General features: G+C 37.2%; 1 protein-coding gene across 1 annotated transcript; it reads left to right on the top strand.

The window, feature by feature from the left end:
- The first annotated feature begins 168 nt into the window (after positions 1-168).
- Positions 169-24524, top strand: TMEM64 (transmembrane protein 64). The gene is made up of 3 exons (XM_008001048.3): positions 169-1074; positions 14808-14963; positions 20608-24524. Exons 1-3 carry the CDS (start codon positions 283-285, stop codon positions 20797-20799), a joined length of 1140 nt encoding a protein of 379 aa, XP_007999239.2. The 5' UTR covers positions 169-282; the 3' UTR covers positions 20800-24524.
- Positions 24525-25064: the final 540 nt, after the last annotated feature.

The raw sequence follows: 25064 nt of genomic DNA, 5'->3' as shown, positions 1-25064 counted from the left end.
AACACAGCCCGCTCCGCCCCGAGCGCCCGCGGCCCCGCCCCTCTGGCCGACAAGGGGCGGGCACCGCCGGAGTGGGCTCCGTGGGCGCTGGGGCGGGAGTTTCCTCACTCCGCCCGGCCGTCGCTCCTCCGCTGACTCGGCGCCCTTGTCCGGGCTGTCTCCCACCCCCTGAGCGGACGCAGGGAGTCGAGGCCGGGCGAACCGGGCGCCATGAAGGGCAGCTGCCTAACAGGCGCCGCGGCGGAGGGGCTGGTCGGCTGAGGGCCCGCGCCGGGCCGAGGGATGCGGAGCCCGGGCGGGATCCTGCTCCAGGCGCTGCCCCGGCTGCTGCAGCACGCGGCCCTCCCGGGCCTTGCAGAGCTGCCTGCCCGCTGGGCCCTGCCGCGGGGTGCGGGCGGGGACGGCCTGGCGGACCGCCTTCCCCGAGGGGGCGGGGCGAGCGCGGCGGCAGCAGCGGCGGCGGCCTCGGGCGCCCTGCTCGGCGCCTATCTGGAGCGCCACGGTCCGCCAGCGGCTTCGGAGCTGCCGGAGCCGGGCGGGGCCTTGGCGGGCTGCCCCGGGAGCGGCGGCGGCGTGGTGGTCGGCGTGGCCGAGGTGAGAAACTGGCGCTGCTGCTGCCTCAGCAGCACCTGTTGGTGCCGGAGCCTCGTGCTGGTCTGCGTGCTGGCCGCCCTGTGCTTCGCTTCCCTGGCCCTGGTCCGCCGCTACCTTCAGCACCTCCTGCTGTGGGTGGAGAGCCTTGACTCGCTGCTAGGGGTCCTGCTTTTCGTCGTGGGCTTCATCGTGGTCTCGTTCCCCTGCGGCTGGGGCTACATCGTGCTCAACGTGGCCGCTGGCTACCTGTACGGCTTCGTGCTGGGCATGGGTCTGATGGTGGTGGGCGTCCTCATCGGCACCTTCATCGCCCATGTGGTCTGCAAGCGGTTGCTCACTGCCTGGGTGGCCGCCAGGATCCAGAGCAGCGACAAGCTGAGCGCCGTTATTCGCGTCGTGGAGGGAGGAAGCGGCCTGAAAGTGGTGGCGCTGGCCAGACTGACCCCCATACCTTTTGGGCTTCAGAATGCAGTGTTTTCGGTAAGTAGGGTCCCGCTGGCCTATCCCTCTCCAAGTCTGTTTTTGAGCGGTCTTGTGGCGGCCCTAGGAGGGCGCTCTATCAGATAAACACCAGCAGAGAAGTGACATTGAGGGCAGGAGTTACAATTACTTTCCATCGCACCCTGGGAAATCTGTCATACACATAAAACATACCTAACGCGGAGTCTCGAAAGACAGTTTGTTAGATAAAAAAACTAATGTTCCTTTTCGGGATGGGAACGTAATTAAAAATGAAAAGCCCTCTTAACAGTGGGCATGCAGGGACATGAATGGAAATGCCCATCTTTAATACTTGTCATCTTTTGTAGCAGCTTTGGCAACATTTAGGGAGGAAAGCTTCAGGTTTTTAGCTTTCTCTCTTGCTTGCATAAATACATCCAGGGTTCTGATTCAAGTTTTTAGCAACATAGACCGAAGGAAGTGTTTCAGTAAACAGTGGAGGAGCTAGTTGCAGACTCCGAATTTTGGAGTTTCCTAAATTTGTAATGGGCTTTTTCTTCTTCAAGTAATTGTGCTTTAATGCGATGTAAAGGAGAAAATGCTACTGTTTATCTTTCTTTGGAGGAACTTCATTTCGAAATCGCAGGGCGGTGAATAAAATAGAACAGATAACCTTTTGCTCAATTAGCATTTATTTTTCTTCAATATATGCACCATTATAGACTCTTTTCTGTGCTTGTATTCATATGTTTTGCTTGCCCAGGTTTTTATAGCTAGTGTGCATCTCCATGCAACTGATTTAGGATAGAAACACTGCTAGTGAAGAGATCATTTTACTGGAAGAAAGGAATCTGGTCTTCACAAACTTTGTGACTTTGGATCAAATTACTGACCCTGTCTGGCTTCACTTTTCTCTTTTATAAAGTGAAGGACTTAAAAAAGTAGATTACCGTGTTCCCCAAATTCAATTATTCTAAACTACCAAGCGTTTATGTAGATTCCCAGGAACTCAACCCTTCAGCTAGACTTAAAGAAAACTGTACTGAAGTAAAAAGATAATTGCACTCAAAACCATAGGAATTGATGTATTTTAAGTGATTCTGATGCATTGTTTCAAAAAGTAAATCATTGTTAGTCTCTGGAAACGTTCTCATTTTGTTTTGAATTAGGAATAATTCTAACCAATCTACCTCTTTGTGATGAAATTAAAATCTTTCCTTTTTTTTTTTTTTTTTTTGTTTTAAATGCCTTCTGCAAACCTCTTGATTCCAAGCAACAGCAGCAATGACTATAATGGTATTTGGTAGAGGCAGTGGAAACAGATAAGCGGTTTTCTGTAGAGATAAAGTTTAGTGTTAGCAGTAGTTTGGTATAGTCTTAAATTTCTTTTTCATACCCTCCTATAGTATGAAATATAAACTTGAACTTTGATCCAGTCTTGGGTAATAATAAATAAACTATCTCAGAACTTTGAAAGAAGGTTAGGCTAAGGAACCTGAATAGATTGATTGTTAGTTTGTGTTTCAGTATAGCATGTATCCTTGGGCCTTTTCCTGTCCACCTACTGCATGCCAACTACTATCCTAGGCTCTTTCCACATATTTCTGATCCTTAAACCAGCCCTGCAGAAGTTGATTATGCACATATTATAGACCAGTGTCTACTAGTTAGGAGCACAGGGCTGGTGCTGTGGATTCCTGCCGTCTGCTTAGAGTCTAGTGACTTTGGGCAAGTTGTTTATTCTCTCTGTGCTTCAATTTCTTATTTGTAAAATAAGGAAAGTAATGATACCTACTTCCATAGGATTATTGAGAAGATTACATGAGATGAATACATGCAACAGAGCCTGGCTTAACAAACATGTGTTAGCTTTTGCCGTTTCTGTTGTTATGACCCAAGGTCACCAAGGTACTAAACTAATGGTAGAGTCAGATTTTGAACCATGGTCTGATGGTAGGGTCTCAACCCACCACCTCTTCATTTCTTCAATATATATTTAATGCCGGGTATAGTCATGGGTAAATAGTAAGGGCTCATTATGTATTTACTGATTGACAATAAGGTAGGCTTTTCTTTTGATTATGTCTGTTACATATTAAGTATGTGACTAAGAAGTTGTATTTTGTACTTGGTAATAATTTAAGGTAATCATGTAGTTGAAACCGAGCTTGACAAAGGACAACTCTGAATTTAACGTTTTGTGGTCCATAAAAAAGAAGGGGGAAAAAAAAATGGCCTCTTGCAATAGGTATTATTGTCACCATTTCACTGAGAAAGAAACAGAAGCTCAACCATCCAGGAACTTCTTCAGTCACCCACCTACCAAGTGGCTGAGCTAGGGTTTGAACCCAGGATCAGCTGATATGGTGCATCTCACTGTAAAGTTTTTACTTATAGCCATAGCAGGGTGGGCTGTGAAGCCACTGGATATGGTCTGTTATGTCCTGTTTATACCTATTGTCCTGAACTGCCTGCTTACAGAAGTAGTCCTTTCAACTAAAACAGTTTACTGAATTCACCCAGGATATGTGAAAGAAAAGAAAGCTTACTTAAGGCTGATGTTAGTTTTAGTCTGACTTTCCTTTCTGCCTTCTAGAACTCCATTCTGCCTCCTCATATACCCTCTCCACCTCATACCCCTCCTGCTGACCATAGCTGCCCCCTTTCTAGGCATATTTCTTGTGTTTGCTACATCCCTCCCTATCTTTGAAATCATCCTTTTTTTAAAAAAAAAACACAAATTCCAGTTAAAACTCATTTTTTTTTTTTTTTTTGTGCCCATAATTAGAGAAATTCATCTGGGCTTACCTCAAAGAAGCTAGGTGTAGTGGTCATGAGAGGCCCAGGCTTTGGAAATAGATGATCCTGAATTAGTCCGTGCCATCTGGCCTTCTCCATTTCCTCATCTGTAAAATGAAGTAGAGTTATGAGGCTTAAAAAAGCTGATACTGTGAAGGCATTAAGTATTTTGTCTGGCTCATAGTCACTTCCCAGTAATTGTTAAGTGTTATTATTATTTGTAGTGGTGGAGGTAGTTGTATTCACATTTTAGAAGCAGGAGCTGATTGTAAAGGATAACATATGGAAGAAGGAAAGGCGCTTTCCCTTACTTATCTCCTCTGAACCATTTTTTTTCCCCTTCTCCCATACATACTAGAAACTTGAAATCAGATTGGTTCCAACATTTACAGTGTCATCTTGAAGTAGTTATAGTTACTCTTTTGAGCCATACTTTCTGTTGTGAGATGTGTTTAATAATACATGCTGCAGAGCTGTGATAAAATATATAATTTGCTCATTATTTGCTATTTCTTTCTCACCATCCTCTGCATTCCAAAATGAGGATACTGAAACTGAGCTACTTTTTTAAAAAATTTAACAAATACATATATTGTACTTAACTAATTGCCAGGCACTCTTTAATCATGCACTCATAACTTATTTACTGTTCATTTCAGCCATGATCCTCATCATATAGCTGAGGCAGTTGAGGCACAGTGGTGAAATAACTTGCCTAAGATTACACAGTTAGTAAATGTTTAGAGTCATTAACTTACCCAGGGTACTAGTGTTGGTCCAAGAAGAGCTGGATTTCCCAGACACATCCTGATTCCAGTTGTAGAATACTTGTCCTAGCGCACCTTGAATATCGGACATTATGGAGGACTGGGTAAGGTTCTATACAGTTGACTTAGGTGTCATCCCAGATGTTAGAGCAGGGGTCAGAAAACCACAGCCCAATTTTGTATGGCATACAAGCTAAGAATGATTCTTCCATTTTTAAATGGTTGGAAAAAATAGCACAAGAATATTTCATGTACATGAGAATTATATGAAATTCAAATTTCAGCATCTGTAAATGGTGTTATTGGAATACAGCTGTGCTCACTTATGTGTGTGCTATGTGTGTCTCCTTTTAATCCAAAATGGCAAATTGACTAGTTACTACAGACCCTACTACCTACAGAGCCTGAACTGTGTACTACCTGGTGCTTCATGGAAAAAGTTTGCCAACTTTTTCTGCCTTAGAGTCACAGCAACAAAACAGCTACCAAGCCTGAGCCCCTGCAACTGTAGGAAGAGGCCCTTAATTTCTCACATATATCTTATATTTTTATTTAACAGAAAAAATTTTTAAACAAAAGCAATCAATGGGTATTGTGTGTAAAATGCAAACAAAATAGAAATTAGTAAATTTAAAAGTGTAAGACCTTACCCATCACTGTGGCTCACTTCTTAGTGAACTGCTTTATAGAATTGTTTGTTACCAAACCACCAATTACTTGGTTATTTATGTGAGCCCACCATAGGTTTGAAGCAACAAATAGATTCTTTGTTTTGGAGGGAGCCAGGGAGCTGTGAAACTGGTACTGACTGAAATAATAATAGTGAAGGATGTCATTATAACTTTAAGCAGATATAACTGTTTTTCAAGGTTTCCTAGAGTTTGCATTGAGTTATCAAGAAGATAAATTACTTTTAGTAATTTAGTTTGTATTTGAACTGAAATTTATTACAACTAAAGAAAAGTTTTTGGCAAATGACTCTGAGACCACAAATACAGTGTAGTATCTTAGCTTATGCTGTGGGGTCTTCTGGTTCTGTCTTAGCTCCTTTGTAGCCCTGGTGAAGTCATTTAATGATTCTGGCCTCCAGTTTTCCTTATTTGCAAAATGAGAGGGTATAGATTAGGTCAGAGTTTGCTTTTAAAAAGACAAGTGTTCTGAGCAACAATGTAACATTACATTTTATTTTTTAACAGTTTAGTGATAGTGTGTGTTATAAAAATACACATTTTCTCATTTTCTTAAGTTCTTATTCTGTAATGTTTTCTTATTTTCTTAAATTCTTATTCTGTGCTGTAGATATAGCCATAGATTCAGATAAAGATATGATAGTTGTAATACTTGTCACTGTATCAGTGTATGTAATGATGATTTCTTCTTACTAGTAAAGTGTAATGATTTGCTGCCAGTGGTACAGTTCAGGCAAAATAGAAAGGCAGATGCAGTCTGTGTTTTGAAAGAGTTGGAGTCTGGCCCTTAAGGGTCAGATAGGATGACCAAGTTGTGTAATGTCATCTCAGTACACATCCTGAGACCTCAGAATACCACTGAATGCAGCTGACCTTTATTTCCTTGAAACTGTTTTCCCCTCTTTGTGTGTCTTTAGTTATCTCATCAGCTTCTGCGTTTTTTTGTGTCATATGTAGGCTTATAATTCACTATTCTATATCTCTAGCCTGTTATATTAATGTATATACAGTATGTTTTATTAACCCTTTCTAGATTTAAAAAAATGTGTTTAAAAGCAAAGAGGTTATTAAAACGTATTTTAACAATATTTGTTTTTTCTGTCTATATGTATTCATTGTAAAAACTTTGAAAAGTATAGCAAGTACAAAGAAAAAAGTCCTTAGCATTTTAGTGTTTATTTTTCTCTTTTGCATTTTATTGATATGTATTTTTAATATAATATTGAGTTAATGATTTTTGTGACCTTCTTTTACTTGATGTAATGAACATCTTGTCATTACATGTATTGCAACATGACTTTTAATGATTGCATAGTCAGCTGTAGTTTTCTATCTTTGTATCTTTTTTATTCCTGCTTAGAACTGGGCCTTAGATATATATAGAAGGCATATGATACATTTTTTTAGTACAAATAATAAACCTATAGTATGTCAGATTGTATGAAGAAAATCTTTTCAACTTGTGTTCCAGAAATTGTGTACAATAAGATACACATTTTTCCCCCCTTGGGGGAAGATTCAAGACCTCTGTGTGTATGCGTGTGGGAGGGTGGAAGGGTGGTTAAACCAAATTGTCAGATAAATTGGTGACCCCTCCCTAAGATATTTGGGAGCCATTAAAAGCAGTTCCTAATTTAGGGACAGTGAACTCTTGAAAAAGCTTGCATATATGAAGATGCTTCTGTGTCATAGACAGACATTGACCTAACCATTTCTGTCAGTAGAAATCTCTTTACTCTGAAGCCCTCTCTAGCTGTTAGGGTAGGGTCTTAGCACTGCTATGGCCTCGTTCTTTTTTTTTTTTTCCTCCAGTAGCAAGACTTTTTTCAGTACTCTCAGGGTTGCTTGAGAGACCCTAACGAGAGGGTCTTAGCCTTGACGTTAGGTTCACCTTGGAGGTTTCTGGAAATATTTTTAGTATTCATTCAGTAAATAATTGGTAGGTGCCTAGTATGTGCCTGCTGCTGTTTTAAATGCTGGAGGTGTAGCCGTGAATAAAATAAAGTCTCTCCCTTGAGGTGGTAGCATTCCAATGGAGAAATAGCATTCTAGGTAAATCATGGTGTAAGTTTTGCTGAAAATAAGTTAATTTTCATTTATAACATTTTTTCTGTGTGCTTGGTAGAGTGTTCTTAATTTCTGAAAATCCAATTAAAAATGGACTTTGCATTCCAACTTGTTTATAAACTGGCAACTACTCTAGGTTTCCATATTTATAAATAAAACATTGTTGGTGTTGATACATCCAACCTCCAATAAACATATATTTAGCACCTAATATATAGTAGGCATTTGTTAAGATCTAGGGACACAATGAGGACCAAGACAGGCAGATCCCTTTCCTCACAGAATTTATAGTTTGGGAAAGGACTGAGGGGCAAACAAATGGCGAAACCTTCAGTTGTTCTCCAGTGCAAAGGGGACAGGGAAGTATAGTTTCTGTCAGAGCACTTGAAAGCACTTAAAAGGCTTGTGGCATCTGGGAAGGTTTCCTAGAGTAATTGATGACTGAGTAGTGAAAGACAGTGTAGGAGTTTTCGGAGTAAATGGAGTGGAAAGAAGGATGTGCTTGTTGTACTCCCCAGAAGGAACAATGTAGAAAGGCCCAGAGGGAAAGGGGAGCGAGTAGTGTTCTAGGAACTGAGACAATTTTGATGTGACTGGGACATAGTGTGACAGGATGTGTGAAATGCTCAGAGGCCAGATCATGAAGCACTTTGTGCTGTGAAGAACCTCATGGCAGTAGGAGGGAGTTTAAGCAGGATTAGGCTCACTTTTTAAAAAGATTTCTGCAGGAGTTAGCATAGGTAGTGAGTGGGGTAGTCTGTGTGTCAGGACCGGAGAGGAGACTGAATTAGGAATAGGCCCAGACGGTGGATAGATTTCCCCAGAGAAGGTGCGGTTGACAAGAGATAGTAGATATTGGATGAGGGAAATGAGGAATTCGCTGTGTGCCTGACTGACAAGGTTTCCAGCTACGGCTGCTGAGTTTGGGAACACAGAAAAGATGAAGAGGTATTTTGAGGAGCAAAGGAAAGAGAATATGCAGTTAACGTTTTTCTTTAAACTGATTTTTAAAGTTTTGATTTTCTGAGAGTGAAAAATAGTTGCCATTTATGAATTCTGTTTCTCTCTTCCCCATTTTCTTTCTTTCTTTCTTTTTTTTTTTTTTTTTTTTTTTTTGAGACGGAGTCTGGCTCTGTCGCCCAGGCTGGAGTGCAGTGGCGAGATCTCAGCTCACTGCAAGCTCCGCCTCTCGCGTTCACGCCATTCTCCTGCCTCAGCCTCCCGAGTAGGTGGGACTACAGGCGCCCGCCACCACGCCTGGCTAATTTTTTTTATTTTTTAGTAGAGACGGTGTTTCACTGTGTTAACTAAGATGGGCTCGATCTCCTGACCTCGTGATCCGCCCGCCTTGGCCTCCCAAAGTGCTTGGATTACAGGCGGAGCTACTGTGCCCGGCCATCTCTTCCCCAATTTTTCTGAAATATTAGTAGGAAGTATTTTGGGGATATATACAGTAAAATACTTTATCAGTAAATATTAATTAGATGAAAAGACCAAACTGGTCATTTTAATTTCTCTTGACCAATCCTTTCTTAACAGTCTTAGGGATTCATGATTTTTTTCTATAGTGATTCATGATTTTTTCCTATATAATGTAATTTAATATATTTTAATTGGAATTTATAATATTTTAACAGTAATTTTGTTAATAAGCAGCATCCCAAATACCAAGCAACACGTCTGTACAGGAAGGTATAATTTGCCAAAATGAATGCTAGATTCACAGAGCTGCACATAAAATTTGAGGTCTTCTCAATACAGGTCACCTTTATATACTTTATTACATCCATGCCAGGATAGTCTATGTAAAAACAAAGTTTCTTGGTGGGTTAAATTAAAGTGGTAAAAACATTGTGTAAACAGCTATAATCTTAGAAAGCAAAAGAGTTGGGTCAGGTTTCCTGAGAGCTGTGCTTGGTGCTTTGCCTAAGAGGACCGACCACAGCCCCAGCTTCAGTGAATGTCCTAGTGATAGATCTAAAGACGGAGGTTCTCTGTTGTCAGCTCCAAAAATGCCATGTTCAGAGGTGAATCAGCTCTTGCTCTTCAGAATTACAGGTTTTTTTTTTTTCTCTCATTTATTTTTTCCCTCCCAGATGGAATACTTCTTTGTTTTCAGGATCTATTTGGTATAGTGGTGAAATGATGTTCTACATGTTAACCCCATGTTAAGTGAATCACATCTTCAAGTATATCATGTACCTCTGGGAATAAAGGATATATACTTTTATAGTGCTTCTAGAGTTTTTAAAACATGAGAAGATAGCAGTCAGGTGGTGTTTGCCATCCCTTAAACTCTCGCTGTGGTATCTCATCACGGACACTAACTAGCAAGATAGCATTGATATCCTAGGTAGAGAAATCTAGGGGTTCTTTGATTTGGAATACAAATCCTGAGCTAAAATGCCGGGGTACTTGCAGGCAAGAATTCCAGTGGTATTGATCTAGGCTCATGTTTAATGTCTTTCTACAAAGTAAAACAAGGAGACAAAATTTTAGAACTTTGGTACTTGAAGACTGCGGAGAGAAGGCTGGATGCATCTCCTTGTGGAAACAAGTATTCCAAATATGTTTGTCAAAGACTGAGCTAGATGGAAATTCTGAGTAAAATTTTTGCTTATAGGAAATACCGTATTAAAATAGGCCAGGCGCAGTGGCTCACGCCTGTAATCCCAGCACTTTGGGAGGCTGAGGTGGGCGGATCACAAGGGCAGGAGTTCAAGACCAGCCTGACCAACATGGTGAAACCCTGTCTCTACTAAAAATACAAAAATTAGCCAGGTGTGGTGGTGCACGCTTGTAATCCAGCTACTCAGGAGGCTGAGGCAGGAGAATTGCTTGAACCTGGGAGGCGGAGGTTGCAGTGAGAACAAGATCGTGCCATTGCACTCCAGCCTGGGTGACAGAGCGAGACTCTACCTCAAAATAAATTAATAAAATAAAATAATTTGGAAGAAGCTGTTCATCTTTAATAAAGTTATTAATAGTTTAAAACCTGTGTACATGTATGTTACTGTGTTGCTCCATTGGTTAAAGCATTGAACACTCCAGCAAAAATATTTACGATTATTAACTAAAATTATATGTATGTATAATAACACTTTTTCCCAAGGGTAAGGTTTGGTTATGAAAGATTTGATAAACTTCAATTTATGCAGTTTATGCATGGGTGACGGTCTTGTTGAGTGATAGAGTTGTTTCAGATTTATGAAATCTGTTCTTAAATTACCCATTTGAATATTATTGATGTCATCTGTGAATGTCAATTATGTGTTCTATTTAGAGAAACTTCATTACATTTAAAAGTAAAGGTTGTGGCCAGAAGTGTTGCATTCTGAAATTTCTGAACTGAAATATTTATTTTAAAGATAACTTCCATAATATGTAATGTTTTGTTATTAACTGCAATGTAATTTTTATAACATTCATTTTTGTCTTATGTTCTTACTTTCTATATCTGACATGTTTATTCTAAAGAAAGTTCTCTGCTCCTATAAGTGCTCTAAATTGAAGAAGGAACCTTGCTCAGCTTAGCTCCATTCACATCATTCTTTGACTAGACTCCCTGGTACCTTTCCTCTGAGTATAGGCTCCTTCCTCTTTTATCTAAGGTCCCAACATGTATCACCCCATCTAGTTTTCCTGTCTTTATTTTACACGATTTCTTTGTGTGTGCCCTATAGACAATCCTAGCTGTGCTGCCAACTTTATGAATACATTCTGTACTTTCCCTGCCATTGCACTCTAGCGTGGGCGACAGAGCGAGATTCCGTCTCAAAAATAAATAAATAAATAAATACATAAATAAAATAATTTGGAAGAAGCTGTTCATCTTTTGTTCGTTCTCTTCTTGGAACACCTGCCTTCCTCATCCTATCTATCTTTGCTTGCCGAACTCATACTAGGCTTTCAGTGTCTGCCTTGAATCCCTCTTTTCCCAAAAAGTTACCCTTTGGCTTCCACTTCTACAATTAATTTTCATCCTTTATTCTTTAATGCTCAGCATGTAGTCCTTCTCAGTGCTCCCCATTCTGCCTGTTTCTCAGGTAGTTTATGTTTACTTGTCAGTGTGTAAATCCATCAGTGGTAGGCACTGTGTCTTTTTATCTCTTCCAAGCACCTCTTGGAGCATCTTGCATTAGCAGTTATTGAGTCAGTGATCGATAAGGTGGATTGTTAACAACCAGTCACTGTAATATTCTTTCCAAATCAGCAGTAATGCATCTCCAGTTCATTATCTATTAATAGAGTTGAATGTAGTTTTATTGAAAATATGAAATGATTTTTAGATTAGGTTGTATTAATAGTTGTAGAGTCACCTATAGCTGTTTAAAATATCAGATTTTAAAGTTAGTAAAAAGGTTTAATAAAGTGGCCAGTAGCTTTCTTACATACCAGTAATACTCAGATGGGGGTGTGGAAAAGTTACTTTGAAAATCAATAGTAGTGGTAACAATAACAACATGAAATGCTTAGAAATAAACTAATAAGAAATGCATGGGATACGTGAATAAAGTGACCAAACTTTAGTAAGAGGTATAAAAGAAGATTTTGAGTAATTATAGAAAAATTTCTGGATAAGAAAACCTAATATTATAGAGATTTCAGGTCTATCCAGATTAATTTGTAGATTTGCCTTAATCCCAGTATAAAATTAACTCATTTTTTTTGAGTGATAGAATGATCTGCAAGAATAAATATGGCTGAGAACAGTTATGGCCATTTTTAAAAGAAACACAATGAAGAAGTTTGAATAGAATGGGAAATTCCTTGCCAGGTATTAACTGGTAGTCTTTATTACAATTTAGTTTCAGTACAAGATTTGAGACACCAATGTTTTAGTTCTATACCAGATTTTAAATATAAATGGACAGTTTTAGAGCTCCAAATAAGCCCTTTTTATATAAAATAACTTTTATTTCTACTAAAGTAAACATAATAAGTCAATGGAGAAGTTATTGATTATTTAGTATCTAATGCTGGGAAAATTGGCTATTGGGAAAGGGGAGGGATCAGGTTATATCCTCACCTTGAATTTGAATAAATTCTGGAAGGAATAAGTGGTGAATGCTAAAAAGAAAAACATAATCAGAAGAAATATATAGGTAGAAATCAACAATAGACTCTTAAAACACTTTCTAAAGCTAAATACAATGGAAAAATAAGAGGACAAAATAGATAATATTTTATTATGTAAAAATTTAAAAACATTTGTATGTCAAAACATAAAATTAAGAGATAAAGGACACTTTAGCAAAACCTATATGCCACATATAATAGACAACAGGTTGCCCTCACTATATAAATAGTTCTTACAAATAAGAAAAACACTTAACATCCCAATAAAAAAGAGCAAATGTGAACAAATAAACCATAAGGAAATGTGAATAAAAAATGTATATAGAAAATGTGCCACTATAAATTTTAAAATAGTACAGATTAAATAATGATGAAACATCATTTTTACTCCTATCGAAATAAGAAAGATTAAAATTTAATATTTACAGTTGGTAACAGTATGACAATGGATGCGTTCATGTATCACATACTGACAGGTGTGTTGAATCATTGTGAACATTTTGGAAAATTAAGTTTTTTACTATTTGAACCAATAATTCTAGTGATCTATCCTACCAGAGTTAAGATACATATGTCATGTATTGCTGTATATCAGATCAAAACTTAGTAGCTTAAAACAATCATTTATTGTCTCACAATTTCTCTGGGTCAGGGATTCCTCTGCAACTAACTGGGTGCCTATGACTCAGGATCCCTCACAACGCTGCAGTCAAGGTTTTGGCCAGGGCTGCAGTCATCTTAAGGCTTGACTGGGGCAGGATTCACTTCCGGACTATTGACTGGCTATTTTTCCAGGCTATTTTTGCTAGCTATTGACTGAACACATCAGTTCCTTGCCACGTGGGTCTCTCCATGGGAACTACTTAGAGCATGGCAGCTTACTTGCTTGAGGAAAAAGTGGAAGTCCTATTCTTTTTGTAACCTAATTTTGGAAGTGACATCTCCTCACTTCTGCTCTTGCCTGTTTGCTAGAAGTAAGCACGAGGTCCAGCCCGAAGGGATCACACAAGGACATGAATACCAGGAGATCAGGTCATTAGGAATATTTTAGATGTTGCCTAACACAGAGGTTAATATCCAAAAGATGTCATCATAATTTTAGAATTTTTTAATAATAGCCAAAAATAAATGTAATTACATATATACAAAAAATGAAGCAATGTAAATATTCTACAGTAGGAGCGGTTAAATCGTGCTACATTCAGACAATGGTAGTATAATTGCATAATAATGATAATTTTCACCTTTTTTGAGTGTCAGTCATATGCCAGGTATTTCCTAGATACTTTAGAAATATTTCTGATCCTAACAGCAGCCATCTAAGCTGGTGATGATTTTCATTTTACAAATGAAAAAACTGATAGTTAGCACTTTGGGAAACTGAGGTGGGCGAATTGCCTGAGCTCAGGAATTCAAGACCAGCCTGGGCAACACGGTGAAACCCTGTCTCTACGAAAATACAAAAAAGTAGGGCCGGGCGCGGTGACGTAACGCCTGTAATCCCAGTACTTTAGGAGGCCGAGGCAGGGGGATCACGATGTCAGGAGATTGAGACCACGCCAGCTAACACGGTGAAACCGCATGTCTACTAAAAATACAAAAAATTAGCCGGGCGTGGTGGCGGGCGCCTGTAGTCCCAGCTATTCAGGAGACTGAGGCAGGAGAATGGCATGAACTGGGGAGGCAGAGCTTGCAGTGAGCTGAAATCCTGCCACCGCACTCCAGCCTGGGCGACAGAGCAAGACTGTGTCTCAAAAAAAAATAAAAGAAGTAGTGGTGTGGCGCCGTGCGCCTGTAGGCCCAGCTACTTGGGAGGCTGAGGCAGAAAAATTTCTTGAACCCAGGTGGCGGAGGTTCCAGCGAACCCAGGTCGCACCACTACACTCAACCCCGGGCGACAGAGCGAGATTCTGTCTCCAAACAAAACAAAACAAGTATTTAGAAACAGAGTAGCTTACTGAATTCTCAGCACCAGAATGCCATTCTAGGGTTGTCTGGCTTCAAAGCCCAGCGACCACACTGCTATTTAAGAATGCTTTTGAAGAATATTTAATGATATGAGGAAGACTTACAAAACTGTTTTTACAAAGTTATCTACGTGTGGATTTTATTTACATGAAAGAAAAAGTCACAAATATTATCTTTTGATGGTAGTATAATAGAATATTAAAATTTACTTTTATTTCATTCTAAATATTCTATATTCTGCATGTATTCTCTTTATAATCATTTTATAAATTCAGGATACTGTTGTAAAGATGTCAGCTCCTTCCCAAGGAAATACCACTAGTTAGACTTATACACACATTTTTTTATGTTGAATTGAGATTTTACTTGGTAATGAATCATTCCCTTTAATCTACTCTTCTAGATTACTGATCTCTCATTACCCAACTATCTGATGGCATCTTCGGTTGGACTGCTTCCTACCCAGCTTCTGAATTCTTACTTGGGTACCACCCTGCGGACAATGGAAGATGTCATTGCAGAACAGAGTGTTAGTGGATATTTTGTTTTTTGTTTACAGGTGAGTTTAAGGCCAAGGGTTGTCTCTTTTTTTCTCTCTTTTTCTTTTGGTATGGCATTGCTGATTTGAGAGATTTCATTGAAAGTAATAGGAGGGTTTTTCCATTTTAGATTTTTTTTTCTTGGTTCTTTTGGTACTACCTCATATTTTGACAACATTAAAATTTTTTAATTGTGTGGATATATGCAAGTGTGCAGAACTGAATTGATACAGAAAAATCCTCTTAAAGAGGCAAAAAAGAATGACAAAAGTAAGATTATTTTTGTAGTGATTATTTTCAGAGTCATCACAAATCAAATACTGTATTTTGACTTTGTGTGAAATGTGCCAGAAAATAATTTTAGTAAGATTGGGCAGAGTTGAGTGTTTATCTTGTTACTTTATATTCAAATTATTGAAACTCACCTGTTTGCATTTTTTAAAGTATTATGTTGACAATGTAAATTTCTTTCTAGTACAATTTGATGTGAAACAAAAGATTTGTTTTAAAAAGTATTACCTCATAAAAATGTCTAAGGTTTTCTATTACAAGTCCAAATAAGACTTGTGTAATGGATTATTATTACCATGCAAATTGTAATATAGTTTGGGGCACATAAAATTTTACATAAGAGGTTGATGAAAGAGGAAAATACTGCCATGTAGGCAAATTTCTTTAGAGCCTTTAAATTTGCATGCAGAAATAGTTAAAAATTTATTTGTAATTGATTTTATTCCTGAGATTTAACAAAATAGAAAATCGTAATTTTTCATGAACTAGTGAGATGATGATGATAGTTAACCTTTATTCCATGCTTTATATGCCAAATATTTAAGCCCATTTAGTCCCTACGAAAACCCTAGGAGGTACAGATGTTTATTATCTTGAGCTGGTTATTTATTATGCATCTCTTCCCAAATCTGCATTCAGTGACATCACATTGATAGCTTGAAATTGCCCATGATGGGAATATTTACACCATGGGAAATGGCAAGTGCTGTAAATCAAGCCTCCTGTCTCTGATCCACAAGAACTGGTTCACAAAGACACCATTAGATAGTAACTTGTAAAGTCTCCACTAATAAGTGGTAGAGCCAGGATTTGAACCAAGGTGGTTGGTTCTAGAGCTCATGCTCAAAACCAGTAGAATATAGTCAGACCTCTGTATCCATTGGTTCCACATTCATGGATTCAGCCAACTACAGATTAAAAATATTTGGGAAAAAAATTAAAAATAACAATATAACAATAAAAAATAGCACAAAAAAGCAATGTATTGCAATAACTACATAGCATTTACATCATATTAGGTATTATAAGTAATGTAGAAATCATTTAAAGCATATGGACGGATATGCAAAAGTTATATGCAACTACCATGCCATTTTATGTAAGGAATTTGAGTATATGCAGATTTTGAAATCTGGGGGGATCCAGGAACCGATACCCCACAGATACATGGGACAACACTATACTCCTCTAAGCAAATAATACTAATGAGATGGTCCTCCAGACTTACTGGTCTTTTAACTTATTAGTTTTAACTGTCACTGAGTATATGGTATCATATTACAGATTTAATTTTGGTGGCATTATTCTCAAGTTTTTGAGACTCTATTGTGTTTAAAATACTATGATAAAATAAAGCCAGAGTTAATTTTCTTTGTGCTTACGAGGTACAAGTTTAGTACATAAAGTAAAACCATGAATATTTACATTGAAATATTGCCCAAATAAAACTTATCAATAAGAGTACTTGCTTTAAGAAAAATTTTGTAATATGTTTGATATGTAGAGTCTGTTTTTTTCTTTACTTTTTTCCCCAGAGCTATATTTTCTTTAGATAATCTGAATCTAAGTTAAATGTTTATGTTACAGTTGGTTTATTTATATTAATACAGCACGCTAATCATACAAAGTTAAACTTTCTATGCATTATATCTATAGCACAGTATATAAATTAACATTTATGATCATCCTACAGTACTGTAAAATTATCTAATGTGTATCACGTTCTCAGACTTTTTTAGTATGAAATTAAGCATTTTTTTTTTTAGTTTTCTGAAAATAAGTAATCTATTTGAAACATTTTTTCCCTGTGACTTTACATTTGAGTAATTAGAATCCCTCATTGTTAATAGCTTGGAGAGAACTTTTACTATTTAAAACTTTCTATGCGTCTTAGTAAATTACTCAACCATAGTCAATGAAGTTCATGGTACTTTTTAAACTATAGAATCTTCTTTTATTCAGCTGGCAGATTTAAGCTTAGAGTACAAAACAGTGGGGAAATCACATATTTCTTAGCCTAGGGATTTATGAAAAGAAGTGAAGACATGTTTACGCTTGCTTGATTTAATTGATATTAGTTACAGCTTAATTTGTATCAGGGGGCATTTAATGCAGCTTACAAAATATATACAAAAGAATAAGAAGATAGCTTAGGTTAAAGCTAGCAGAATAAGTGTATTCATGAGATTCCTCATATTTTCTAGAAATGAGCCACAAATTTGCCTCTGAGTTTTATGGCTGCCAGCCTAAAATAAAGCAGTACAAAATAAATGTTCATAGGAAGCCACAACCATTTCTTGTATAGTTTGATTATCCCTTATCCGAAATGCTTGGGGCCAGAAATGTTTTAGATTTTGAAATTCCTCAGATTTTAGTATATTTACATTATGCTTACCTGTTGAGTATCCCTAATCCAAATGTCTGGAATCTAAAGTGTTCGAATGAGCATTTTCTTTGAGTATCTTGTTAGTGCTCAAAAACTTTTGGTTGGAGCCTTTGAGATTTGGAATTTCTGGATTAGGGATTCTCAACCTGTACTGAAATCCAGCTTAGATTCTGTGGTCTATTTAGTTACTCTTCTATGCCTGTTATTTTTCTATGTACCTACCAACTGAAACAATCCAAGTTTTATCTGCTTTGCCCCTATTCTTTTGGGGAAGTCATGTAACCAAACGGATTGATATTTAACTCATGGTTGCAAATCTTCACCTAGTTTCTCAACACTACCCCACATCCCAGCTCTCTCCTTTGTCTTCTCACTCCCCTGCTGTTGTCTTGAAATAGTTAATTATTTTAAACTATCTTCACTTCTCACAATTTTGACTCCTTCACCTGCTTCCTTCTTTATTGTCAACAGATTACCTCTCTTGCTTAACAGAAAAATCAGAAGCCTTCAACTGAGAAACCCTGAATTTTCATATAAGAAATCTGTTAACTTCTTATGTTCCTGCTCCTGCTTAGCCTGCTTTCCAGTTAGCATTAAGCGATGCCTGTCTTCTGTGTGACGCATGACCTTCTGCCTGTGTTTGATTCTTTGATTTCATTTTAATAAGGAAACTTTAAAAAGTTTAAAAAGAAACATACTTTCTGTTTCCATTTTCTAAATCCTTTTAACACTTCGCTTGGCTAAGGAAGATGGGGAGGGCTTGTTGGGGGACAGTCCAAAATCATCAGGCCCTGGGATCAGAAGTGCAGCTGGGAAAGTCCCACTTAAAGATACAACCATTTCACCCTTGCTATCTGTGGCCCTGCCACTTCCTTCCCTCAAACTGCTCTTTTTAAAGCTGTCAGTAACCTTTTCTAAATGAGATGCACTTTCCAGTTCTCATCTAGCTTGACCTGTTAGCAGTCTAAGACTCTTGACAGTGTCTTCATTATTAAAACACTCTTCCCTTAGTTTCTTTGATACCAGTGTCTTAACTTTTTTTCCCACTTGCCTGGCTTATGCTTAACTTCTTCCTTTCACCCCTTATATGTGTTTTTGAAGATTCTAGCTTCAAAAAGTTTTCTAGTCCTACTCTGAAAACTTTTTTCTTTAACAGCAAATCCAATTACTCTGATGGTTGCTGAGATGTGCATTTGGGTAAAGATCCTCCCCCCACCCTCATCCTACTCCCCAGCACTGTCTTTAGCTCAGTCCTCTTTCTATAGCTTCAGACCCATTCCCTGACATCTGTGAACTTTTTTGGATATCTAACAGGCACCTCGAATTCAGCATGTCTAAAACAGAACGTAGCATTTAATTCACAACGCACTCCCCCCCAATATTTTCTTCATCTCTTTAAATGGTGTTTCCATTTATTGATATGTAGCAAACGTAGGAGTTTTCAGTAAATATATCTTGTTTCTTTTAAGAGAATTAACAGAAAGCAATTACAGAATTTAAAGACCCAGCTTTAAGATGCCTAACTTATTTACAGTTTTACTGAGTGATGGGTACTCATTTAATGGCACCCCCTAGCGCAAGTTCCAAGTTCCTCCCCTCTCACATTTACCATACCCCAAGTATGCTCTGCTTCTATTTTCTCCTCCCCAACCACCCTCAGCACTTGGATTTAAAATACTTTCCCCATAAAGCTTATGTTATAATTATGGGTAGATTTCATTGAAATTGTGTTATAGTTCAGTATCACTTTTGGTTACAGCAGCCTTTGTAAACTTGCTGGGACATTAAATAACACCTGCTGTATTTGCTCCAAGTCCTAAACAACTGATTTATAAATGAACTTTGGAATAAAACTCATTTAGAAAATGTACACTGCTTAGACATTCTGAGGAATTGTACATAGAATGTTAAAGTGGGCTAGGTGCTGTGGCTTACCCCTGTAATCCCAGCACTTTGGGAGGCCGAGGCGGGCAGATCACGAGGTCAGGCGTTCGAGACCAGCCTGGCCAACATGGTAAAACCCCGTCTCTACTGAGAATACAAAAATTAACTGGGCATGGGAAGCATGCATGTAATCCCAGCTACTCAGGAGGCTGAGACAGGAGAATTGCTTGAACCCATGAGGTGGAGGTTGCAGTGAGTTGAGATTGTGCCACTGCACTCCGGCCTGGGCGACAGAGTGAGACTCCATCTCAAAAAAAAAAAAAAAAAAAAAGAGGAAAAAGGAAAAATGTACAGAGGGACCATAGCTTCCTATTAGACAATGAGAAACTGAAGCTTCCCTAAATCACATCACTAGTGAGTAGCTAAGCTAAGACTAGAAACCTAACTTTCAATTTGATCGGTGTGATTATTTTTTCTAGTATCCCTTTGACTAACATTTTAAAATAATCATTGTATTTTCCTCTGATTTTGTTTTTTCCTAAGTATAGGCAGTTTCTTGTTCACAATCTCTTGTTAATTTCTTTGGAAGTTTATTGGCATTTCATTTTTTTAAGTGGTCCATAATACTTTTAATTTTGTCTGCACCAGATAGTTCATCGTAAATGGTAGTGCTTCTCACTAAGTTGGCTTAGAAATACCTATGGACATTTATAGTCATGCAAAGGTATAATACATTAATTATACCAACAAAGTTTAGCCAGCTGTTACCTCTGTTATAGACATTTTTTATTCCTTGAAGAAAGCTTTTTGGTACAAAGAGACAGGTTTGGCTTGTATCAAGTGAACCAAAAGGAATGTGTGTTTTCCTAATACCGTGTCATGGTTATCTGTAGACTTCGGTCCTCCACTCCCAGGAGAAGCAGCAAAGGAAAGAATAAACAATAACTGTATGTAAATTATTTAAAAATGTATAGCCTTTTACCTACCATCTTTGAGAAGCACCCAGTTTGAAGCATTTCTAAGCCAAATATTTATTGGATTTATTTATCTCTTTTTTTCTGTATAAAATATTGATAACTGTAATGTTTTATTTTTATTCACAGATTATTATAAGTATAGGCCTCATGTTTTATGTAGTTCATCGAGCTCAAGTGGAATTGAATGCAGCTATTGTAGCTTGTGAAATGGAACTGAAGTCCTCTCTGGTTAAAGGCAATCAACCAAATACCAGTGGCTCTTCATTCTACAACAAGAGGACCCTAACATTTTCTGGAGGTGGAATCAATGTTGTATGATTCTAATGAGATATGTGATTGTCAAGAGCCTAGTGTGCTGTCTAAGGTCTAGCAGTCACTTCATTAGTGGGCAGAGACAAGTACTAATTGTATTACGGCACAAACAAAACTGACTCGTTTTTAAATTGCACAATTTTTTTTTTTAAAGCAAGAATCATTTTCTGGATATGTAAGTGTAAATGTAGATGCAAATTTGGCTGCACCTCTTTATCATGCCTGTATTGGCCTATAGGTCTGCACTTTAGTGTTTTTTAATTGTTTTATTTCTGGGTATTTACGAACAGAGAAATAACCCAAATATTATTTCTGATTAGTGTCTTTATTTATACAGCCCATGAGTTGTTTGTATGCATATTTCCTACTTGTAAAGATGAGTAAAAGTATGCAGTTTTAAATGTGTAATATTATTGGATGTTCTTTGCTTTGGTAGTCTTTCCAGAAAGGATAAACAGATAAACAGTCTTTCCAGAAAGGATAAAATCCTTTCCAGAAAGGATTGTTTTGTTTTGTTTTATTGTTTAAGTGGGACCACTTACCTTCCCATTTCCTTACTAGTTAGAGAACAGACATTAATTTTCAGTGGAATGTATTTTTGCAGGCATCATGTTGTTACAGGGCCATTTACACCTATTCACAAAGCTTAAATCCTACCTTGTGGGACTGAAGTGCTCTTAAAATAACTGTTTATTTTCACTGTGTAATATGCAAAGCAAAAGGGAAATTATTTAGTGGGTAGTGACTCAAAATTAGAACTCTTGTTCTAATTCATTTACATTGGCTTTACCCTCCTTAGATTTTTCATCAAAGGGCTGTCCCATTGCAATCTTACTAAAACATTTTGTTAAAATAAACTTTTTTCCTTTTTATATTAATAATTAGGCTTTTAAATAAAAATATTATTCGTTTAAAATGGTGGGCTTACCATCATTGAAGATGTCACTCAGGTGGCCTTGTTTGATCAAAACGCCTTTTTTAAAAACCAAGCTTTAAAAACATGTTTATAATTTCATGAAGTACATATATATTGTTCCCATAGTCTTCAGCTTTAAAACTATAAATATGATATTAAGTTAATGCCCAAATTTGTGTTATTTGCCCTACTTTAAGTAAGTTTATTTTCTTTGTTTTTTTGGTACTTGTTTTTCTCTGATAAGACTCAGGAATTCTGAAATGTGAAATTGTCTCAATTCTTTCTCTTGTAGCATGAATCAAATGTATTTATTAATAGCACTTATGACTATAGAATATAATTTGGCATATGATTCATAGTACATATGTATTATTCATTTATTTTATTTTTAAAATAGTTTAATTATAAACTTAATGAGTTTTTTTTAACAAATGAGATTATAGATATTAATGCAAATTTTCTGGTAGGTATCTCTTTTATTGCTATGACGATTCCAACTTATCAGAGACCTCCCATTTGCCTTTTCATCATGGTAAAAGCTTTGCCCTCATCTACTAAAGTACAAAGGAATTCTTTGGAAGCAGATTATTTTAGTCTTATGCTAGAAATGAATTTGTTCATTTTAATGGGTGATCTTTTTTCTCTATCAGGTGTAATTGCTTTCCTTTCCTTTATAATGTGTAAGTTTTCTCACCTTTGACTAACAGTAAAGTTCATTTATATGTCCATACCAAGAAGACTTCAGTGCAAATACTTTGAGAGCACCTGGGTCTACAGGACATAATTGGCCTCCAAATCCTCCTTTCTTGTTAATAGTAGGAAAATAGATATAGTATTGTAATACCCTTATTCTTTTTTGAGTCCTAATTACTCATTTCTTTTTCTTTTTTCTTTCTTTTGAATCCTAGTTGCTGGTTTTTAATGATTTTAGTTTAACAATCCCAACCAACAATACATTTGATTTATTTTTTTCTGTCTAACCTGACAGTCTTTTTCGTGTGCTTCTGGTTTGTTGGTTAGTTTTTGTGAAAAGAATCATTATTTAAGATCACTATTTTCATACTTGTTTTACACTTCACGTATTTGGAAGTGCATTTATTTACTTAGCATTTGTGACTTGAATAATTTCACCAAATGAATACTTTTTGATAGTTTGTAATGAGTTCTAATTGTTACACTTTGCTTGGTACTTATAATAGATATGTAAAGGTAAAAGAAATAATTTTTCTGTATTCTGCCAATCTTAATTTTATATAATAAATCATCCATTTTTTTCTTAAAATAGTATGGATTGACTGTTTCTAAAATACCAATCTATGGCTGTGGTTTTTCTTTTCTTCAGCATTTCCAGCATCCAAGTAAACAGTAGTCCCTTACAGTCCTGCTACTTGATGGGTGAATTTGGTTGCTGGGTTTTTAGGTTGCATTCACAATAAATCGTGCAAAGCATTGCCATGCCTTATTTACTCCATTTTTAATCCTGTATCCCGGATTTATGGCAGCAACACACATCTATAGGGTACTTTTATGTTGTCCAAATATTGCTGTCAGTCATATATACTTATAAAATGTCTCCAGTCATGTATATTTATAGAAATGTCAAATTTCTCAGACTGTTAAAGTGCAGTATAAAGTTGCTTAATGCACACTTAAAAATGGTATATAATTTCTGAATCTTATGAAAGATGTGTTCTTTTTTAATTCTTTGGGCGTTTTCTTAAGTTTTACATAGTTTTTGGTTTACTGTTAATGATTTTGTTTACTCTTTGCCAAATTTTGTCATGTAGGTTATTTTACAATAGCACCTTTTAAAAGTGTATATACTAATTTACTAAGTATATTCATGTCCATTTTTATTTGATCATCTGATTTGTGAAATAACTTGAAATTTGTACTGTTTGGTTTGTGAAAATAATATTACCAACTCTCTGTCATTAGAATGTGTATTTTATGTTCAGAAGTGACTGTGGGTTTATTCAGAGCCAGCCATTCTCTCCCTTGATGCACTTTGTAACCAGTTACAAATCCTTTTAGGTGGCTTTTGCCTGATAGGGTCAGGTGTATTACTATAAAACATTTTTCTTCTTATGAAGCTATTAAGTTCATTAGTTACTCTTATTTCCCCTTGTTATAATTAAGTGGTGCAGGTACAAGCATATCCCCACTGTGTGTGAATGTGCACTGCTGATTTGGACTGTTCTTGAGAAAGGTGCTGTGACTTACATATGTCAATATTTATTGTCTCTAGAGATATCTTTAGAATGCTTGAGAAAGTCACTAGGTGTGTGCCAGGTTGGTGCAGGTAAACCCATGCTGTTCATAGCCAAGCAGCATTTGCAGAGAAAAGGAGAGTTTTACATAGACCCCAGGAAAAACAGTACTAACCTAGTTGATGGCCTTGGTGGTGGAATTTTGTTTCAGCCAGAGGCTACTCACTATATTGGAATGATGTTCAGTATAACACCATCTGATTTTTAGGTTGGCCAATTTCTGTTGTAATCAAGTATTTAGTATATAATTTTTAAAGTCATTGCTTTAATCTGAAAAGCCATTAGAAGGGAGAGGAATCACTGTTCTACAGGATATTTAAAACTCAGGAGTTCAAATAACCTCACATATTGAACATAAACTGTTAACTTACTCCACAACTTAATTCTAACCTGATACTTATGAATTGCAAAGTGATTGCTGCAAACTGTTTTCTAAGGTGGCTGAAGATTTAAAATAGATCATTCTAAAGGGAAATCAGTAAAATGTCTTGATAATTGGTATCCAAATCACTTGTGTGCCTGAGAAAATAAAAGGTAATATTTTACTTCTCGCTTTTCTTTCTTTGTCTTTATATTTTAATGGATGTAGAGACATGACCCATGAGAAGGAGTGTTTCAGGGGATAGGGAGGATGTGCTCCTAAAAATGAGAATGTTGATAATTGACGGTTATGATTCTGGAAGAAGCTCTAAGGAGAAATGATTCTGACATCTTAAATTGGCACTCACTCCAGTTTTTTTCTACATCTTTAAGTCATGAAATGCCACCTGCCAAACAATTGTTATTCGTTCATCCCAGCTAGTAGCAATATTTACGATGCTTTTCATAATGTCAAAGGACTTTACCAATCTAATTTTATGTTGATCTCTACCCTATTTCCATGACTGTTCCCTAAAAGCCGCATTCCATTTGCCATAACATTTTCATCTTAGCACCAAGAACAATATTTGTCCTTGTCTATTTGTAGAAGCTTCAATACCGTTGTATACCTTTTGTTAGCCATTTTGGACCAAAATTATTTGCTAGTTTATAAAATGGGCCACAAGGTGTAGCTACATGTTGCAGACTACTTTCACCCAGGTGAT

The sequence above is a fragment of the Chlorocebus sabaeus genome, chromosome 8 (assembly GCF_047675955.1).
Source record: "Chlorocebus sabaeus isolate Y175 chromosome 8, mChlSab1.0.hap1, whole genome shotgun sequence".
In the NCBI taxonomy this organism is placed as follows: domain Eukaryota; kingdom Metazoa; phylum Chordata; class Mammalia; order Primates; family Cercopithecidae; genus Chlorocebus; species Chlorocebus sabaeus.
Note: the sequence above shows the minus strand (reverse complement) of the source record. Positions and strands in the feature narration are given on the sequence as shown.

Excerpts from the sequence above, each read along its gene's own strand:
- TMEM64 (XM_008001048.3), top strand. The coding sequence starts at position 283 with ATGCGGAGCCCGGGCGGGATCCTGCTCCAGGCGCTGCCCCGGCTGCTG. Across the intron at positions 1,075-14,807 it reads TTCAGAATGCAGTGTTTTCG|ATTACTGATCTCTCATTACC; the intron begins GTAAGTAGGGTC and ends CTACTCTTCTAG. Across the intron at positions 14,964-20,607 it reads ATTTTGTTTTTTGTTTACAG|ATTATTATAAGTATAGGCCT; the intron begins GTGAGTTTAAGG and ends TTTTATTCACAG.